The sequence below is a fragment of the Fulmarus glacialis genome, unplaced genomic scaffold (assembly GCF_000690835.1).
Source record: "Fulmarus glacialis isolate BGI_N327 unplaced genomic scaffold, ASM69083v1 scaffold1321, whole genome shotgun sequence".
Lineage (NCBI taxonomy): Eukaryota > Metazoa > Chordata > Aves > Procellariiformes > Procellariidae > Fulmarus > Fulmarus glacialis.
The window spans coordinates 32,863-39,654 of NW_009193193.1; the positions used below are offsets into that span (position 1 = coordinate 32,863).

Genomic DNA, 6,792 nt, shown 5'->3' on the forward strand with positions numbered 1-6,792 from the left:
ATTATGAAAACATTTTCACTGGCAGAAGGGTATTTTAAGGATGAGATAAAGTTGACACTAGAATTTGAAATACTATTTTAGTGTGTATATATACAAATGTAATGTATATAATATATAATTACATAATGAATTAAATAATTTATTATTTTCAATACTATAACTTTATAATGATAACTAGCTATAACTTATAACTAATAACTATAACGTTATTACTAATAGCTATAGCAACACTACAGCATTGTTTTCAATATTATAACTATAAAATTAAAGCAGATACTTTATTTTTGGTGGATCTGGTCTTTAAGCTTTCCAGAAATAAAAGACACTGCATTTTCTGTTTGGAAACATCTGTTTCAAACACATCAAAACAATAAACTTTTTGGTCAAGATGTCTGCTTCACCCAGTTGTCTATGAACCAGAAGCACTGAGCTTGCACGCTTAGCAAATTTCTGCCTATTGACAGCAACGGTATCTGAAAAACCACATTAAAGTATTCCAAAAGACAAAGTGTTGGAATGCTAATAAACCACAGAACATCATTACCTTCTCATTCCAAACATACACAGTGTAAATATTAATTTAAAACTATGTGACAGTAAACTTGTTTTAATAATTTTGTATTTTAATTTTCACTTAACTTTCATATCATTAATATTCTAAAATATTATCAATAAAAGCAAATGAGTTACATATTTACAAAAGTATTTTTGTTTAAAAATTGTATTTATTTGTAAACAAATATTGAAATTTACAAAATCAAACTAGTATTGGGCTTATGGATGTTTTTACACCCTGAGTGGAGGAGAAAAGGTTCACTGCTAGCATGCTCAATTAACATACTCTAGAAGACCATGTTATTAGAACACTTATTTGCCCTTTCTGAAACACAGGACTCTAAGAAGAATAATATTCTAAGAAGAAAAATACTGAATTACTAAGCATTTTTAAACTAAAACATCTCTGGAATTTGGTTAATCTTGCCTAGTTAAAAATGCATCAGTATTGATTTTAAGCTATATCTGTTATTTGAAAGCTTCATCAGAAAGATACTTTCAAAAACAGTTTAGAACCATTGGTTTAGAAGTTGCCAATGGGAATTGCTGCACAGGTTTTGCAATACTAATGATTAATCCATTTACTTTAAATAAACAAAAAATTATGCCAAAAAGTGCATACTTCTGTAATCACTAGTAATCACTAGTAATCACTAAGTAGGAGATTTTTCACTGGTTTTCTACTGAAAATGTTGACTTCTGAAATGCTGAAAATAGCTGCAAAACTTCTAAAGAAAGATAGGGAAGAAAAACACAAAAAGCCAAAATGTTTAAATTGTTTCAGGGATGGAAATAAATACCAGAGCTACTAGTTTCAGTTCAAAGAACACATCACTTGCTTATTATTTCTTTGGAATATTTATTTTATCTTGAAATATCAAAACAGTAAAATTATAAAACTGAAGGTGAAAAAATGATGACTAACCTGATCTGGAGAGGGTCTGTGGTTGGAGTGTTGTGGCCTCCCAGGAGATCGATGATGGTGGTGGTGGTGATGGTGGTGGTAGTGGTGATGGTCATCATCGTAGTTATCTGCCATCAGTTTCATTCTGTTTTGTGTCTGTTTAAGATGTAAAGTGAGACAATTCTGTTACATGCTGGAATATATTACTCTAAGAGTGTTTTTGGAAGATTCTGAGCCCTCTTTTTTTTTTTTCTTTCTTTTCTTTTTTTTTTTTTTTTTTTTTTTTTTTTTTGTAGCTGTAAGGATCTAACAATAGAAGTCCAGACTGCTGGCTCACAAAGAAAAGGAAACAGAAATAGAAAAAGATAACAAAGTATGTGAACACATCTTCTGTCTCAGTTTTCACAGAGTAGAATTGCACAAAGAAGTCAGAAAACGGTATCAAGGATGTTATGTTTGAAGGGTGTCAATAAATACATTCAGCTTTTCTAAATGTACTATTTTAGAACAGTTTCCTATTTTTTCCAGTCTATTATTATGTCTTGCCAATTAACTTGTAAAATCTCACTGAAAGGAATACTAGGTGTACTTCAAATATTTACAGTTAGCTACTGAAGCATGTCAACAACAATCATGAATAGTTATGCTAAAAGCTCTATTTTGGCTTAATTATTTTAATTGTACACCAGGATCACCCTGCTAAGCAGTAAGTTAAAAGAATCTGAAAACTAACTGATACAGACACAGGCACTTAGAGAAATAAGTGATTACGGAACTTGACACACATTACTGACTGAAAGTAAGTCTTAGATATAAGTCTTGAAAAAAAGATCAACACTTCAGCTACTGCTGTGTACAGATGATAAAATCTATGTCACCATGAGATAACAAGATACATTGCTGCTTTTTATCACTGTTACAATTATTCCATACCATGAAATATATAGACTGGAATAATTCAAACCTTGCTCATAATACCAAAAATATCTTACTACCAGTTGCCCAATACCAGTGGATACGGTACTTTTTTTTTTTCTGTCAGTAGGACTGAAGGCTGTCTCAGGCAAACTTGTTAACCTGTAATCAAGTTTTACTTATTTTTGCACTAACAAAATCCAGAAGAAAATGCTGTCAACTCTCAAAGACCTCTTCCAAAATTAGAAGAATCAATTAGAGACATATACAATTAATATCATGCAGACGACTGAAGAAAAGATAGAAGTCTTAACACACAATATCATCTTCAAAAATCTCACTGAATCCTATAGGAGAAAGGTTGTTCTTGAAGGAGCATTATCTACTTTGTGCAATTCTCTATGTGGACATCATTTGAGTTGGTCAAGCACAAACAAGTCTACTTTGCACACACACTTTTGGTGAACAGTTAAGATAAGAGTCTGAAATCAATTGCAAAAAGCAACAGTTTAGTTCTACCCATGCTCCAAGGTAGCAGGATTCATGCTAACTCCAGTGAGGATGCTGGCTAAACACATTACCCCAGGACTTTGCCCAAATTAATGCATTCTAAAGGACCAACTAAACCAGATGAATTTAAACACAACTCGTTTGGGTATGTTCCTATATTAACAGGTCTAACTGGCTTCCAATTCGAAGTGCGCATGGGATAGCTAGTGTCCCCCTAAATTTACTTCCAGGACTATTGTAAATTGATTTTCCTATGAGAACAATCCTGTACCAAAATCTCCGTTAGGAAAATTTCAGGTAAGTATAGGTAATACTAGAAAATGTAAAAACTCAGAGATTGCTATTAAATTTCCCAATTTTAATGTTTTTTGATAAAGTAGAAAAGAGGTTTGGGAAAAAAGCAAACTAAATATTAATATTACACTATATTTGAAGTATAGCAAAATCTAATGTGAGGAAAACTATGAACAACAGGGATCACAGGAAATCCTGATGCATGTTTTTAGCAATTAATTTTTTTTGAAATGTCACAATGCTTCTCAAGCATTTCACGTGATGTCCATTAGAAGGTTCATAGAAAACTATTTTACAGGAGGGGATCTGTACTCAGTTCAAGTAAAAAACGAACTAAACCAAACCCTTAAGGCATCCATAATAACAAGATAGAGGAAAAACCACAGATCGGATGTGCACATGCTTTAGCCACTGTCAGACTCTTTCTGAGCATCTCTATAGCACTAAAAGAGCATTTTCCCAGTGTGTTACAGAATAAATGTCCTCCACAGGTCAAGTGGTGGATTCCTTTGAACAGGAATTACACTGGCACTATATGGTATTATTTCACATTTTTTAACACTATTTTCTGCACAGTTGGAACCATTTCATTTTCTCCCTCCCAGAGAAGAACATGGAAGCATACAGCTGTATGAATTTCAGCTATGAATTTCTACCAATTTTGCCAAAAGACCAACTCAATCTGAATCATCATAGTTGGTCTCTTTGTCTTCAGATTCAAAGAGGAAGGCCTTTTGAACAAAAGAGTGGAAAAGATGGAGAATTAATAGACAAATAATAACCCACTTACTGTAAACACTGTAATATCCTGCCTCTTTGGGGAAGCTCCTAACATTTTATTAGTTTATTTTCTTATCAGTGAACAACCTTAAATTTCCTACCTTTCAACTGTATTCCATAAAAGAATGCAAAAGTTAAACAAGATGATATATGCAATCCTAAAAGTGTCCCCTGTAATGAGGTGTTGGGGATTAGACGTGTCATGGGATAAGAACTGTAAATGAATGATGTCATCTTTCTAATTTGGTGCTGAAATATAAATAAACCACTTCTAATGTTTCTTCCTTTTGGATGCCAGATTGCAATAAAATGTGCACAAAGAAATGTTAATGCTGTAGTAGGCTTCCTTTAGTGTGCCTGTTCTGGAAGCAAAATATAAGAAATGTGAAATGAGAATTTCTTTTCCACTCAAGTGATCATCAAACCATCCAAACTTTTACGTGACTTGTGATTGTCATTAATTTCTTAAAATGATGCTAAATATTTTGCAAAATATTATTTTTAAAAGCTTTTTTGTTTTATTTGCTAGCTCTTTATAACGATAACTAATATGATTTTGAGGTTCTGTTTGTCTTTGCTTTAGCTACTGTCAGAGTGCTATACTTCCACACTGAACTGTATTTTCCAGGACTTAAGTAGTACAAAACATGGTATGATTTCAAACTTTTAAAAGCAGGACTTTTGAGGAGGATGAACAGAAGGATTTCTGGGGGAGGAACAAAAGTAAAGCTATCCAGAGGAACAATACAATCCTTTTCAGGTCCTTCTAAACAAAAAACTGTAACTTTACTTCTGTTTGCTTCCCTTGTTAACTCTTAGTAGGCTTTGAAATGCCAGGTATATTTTTATTTGAGGAAGAAATTAATTAATCACATTGGAATTCATTCAGGACCCCAGGGCTTCACACCCCTACACTTACTTACAAGCACATACACAAACACACAGAAAGGCATATACATTTTAAGACGTTGGTTTATCAGCCAGACAATAAATCCTCATGGTCTGGGTCCCATATCAACACATTAGAACACTGCTTCAGTACTGACTGTGAGGGAAAAATACCACCTACTGACTTGGCAATGCCATCATTTCGTGCAACATCTTCAGCATACTTGAAAATTTCCTATTCAAGAACATCCAAGACCTTTTCTTGTATTACTTTTGAAAGCACAACAGATTATTCAGTATGACTTTTCTAGATGATCGAGAAAATGATCGGTCTTGGAATGTACAATTCATGAAAATTAGAGTGATGATTGTACAAGCATTTAAAATGTGCCATATCTAATTTGCATCATATGTTACACTGTATGAGTTACTCCATATCTGAAATAGTTATATTATATAGTTCAAAATTTTATTCACATTTTCCTCTCAAAACTATTATTATTGATACGGTTTTCCTGAAAACCACTACATAGCCACAGTTCTGACAACAAAATTATCATACCAACATTTGAAAATGCCTGGTGAATACCAGGCCCACACCTGAGAAGGAGCAGTTTTTAATTTGGATTTATACTAGGAAAGAAAAAATGTTAACTTGTAAAATGCAACAATTAACTAACTGCTTCTCCTACAGATCATGTATAGCCTTATTAGTTTTAGCTTAAACAGTTTCCTCAGATTTTTTTGCTTTAAAATTATTGCCTACAGTCAATAAATACTGCATCCATTTTTAAATAAAGGAATGATAGAAGAATTAAAAGCAGCTTAAATCTAGGTGCACAGGTACATTAACCCTTAGGGCTTGAAACAGTTGTCTTTGATCATTCAATACCACTATTTGCTAAGTTGTCAAGGTCATGAATGGTATGTGTAACTGAATTTTTAACCCTCTTACCAAAGAATTTATGATCTAGCACTGTAAGAAAATTGACAGATATTTCTTGTCCTCCTAAAATTCTGTTGAGTTTAAGTAAGGATCTACTGAAGTGAAATGAAAGTCTTTGATTGACTGGTAACAGACTAAATAGCTTAACAGCAATCTGTAACTGTAAAACTATAATATTAAAACTGTCTTTTAAAAAATATTTTAGCAAGGTGGCAATAGGGAATTATGCTTTGATCTGTCATCTGGATGAAGTTAACAACAAAAATCTCATGAATGAGGTTCAAATGAGGAAAAATAGTAAGATTTGTTGCTCTAGGATATAGGTGTAATACCATTCAATAGTTATTACTTTCCTTTGGATTTTCTTCTCAATCTCTCTTCACTAAATGGAATTTGAAACATTTCTAGAATATTCACGTTCAACAGGGTAGGATTTTTCCCTATATAATGTGGGAGGGAGGCAGATAAAAGGCCTACAAGCTATCCTGGAGATATGCTGTGGTCTGATTATTAAAGCGTGGAATTTAAAATCTAGAGACCCACATTCTAGCTTTGATTCTGCAATGGCCTCTTGTTGTCTTCAACAACCAAGAACCTCTATTTCTTGCAATCTCACTATTTGAAAATAAGCATGCTAATATTTCCACAAAGCACTTCATGTGGCAGACGGTTAGTTCTAGTCTGTCTGATTTTTACTAATTAATTATTTAATCAGAGCTTTTTTTTTCCTAAGACAACAATTTTAGAAAACACAAATAAAATCTTTTTTTTAACTTTGAAATCCGGAAGGCAAGGATCTAAAAAATTGTGTGCTTAAGACTATATAGTTCACCAAGTTTATCCAGAAGTTGCATAAACTTACTGGAATTAACCTGGATTTAATGAAAGCATGTGCAACTGCAATTGGTTTTCCAATATGAATCCAATGCTTCAGGCCTGAATTCCATTAGCTGAGGGTTAACAAAATGTTTGCTAATTAAGCCAGCTCTGTACTCACTCT

At 32.9% G+C, this 6,792-nt stretch overlaps 1 protein-coding gene across 1 annotated transcript in view; it reads right to left on the reverse strand.

The window, feature by feature from the left end:
* Nucleotides 1–1,480: 1,480 nt before the first annotated feature.
* Nucleotides 1,481–6,792, reverse strand: part of LOC104083737 (ERC protein 2-like) — a gene marked incomplete at both ends in the record, with an annotated part of 94,682 nt that continues 89,370 nt past the window's right edge. The window contains one exon of the mRNA XM_009587342.1: nucleotides 1,481–1,615. Within this exon, the coding sequence (XP_009585637.1) occupies nucleotides 1,481–1,615 (135 nt within the window). The remainder of the gene's footprint in view (nucleotides 1,616–6,792) is intronic.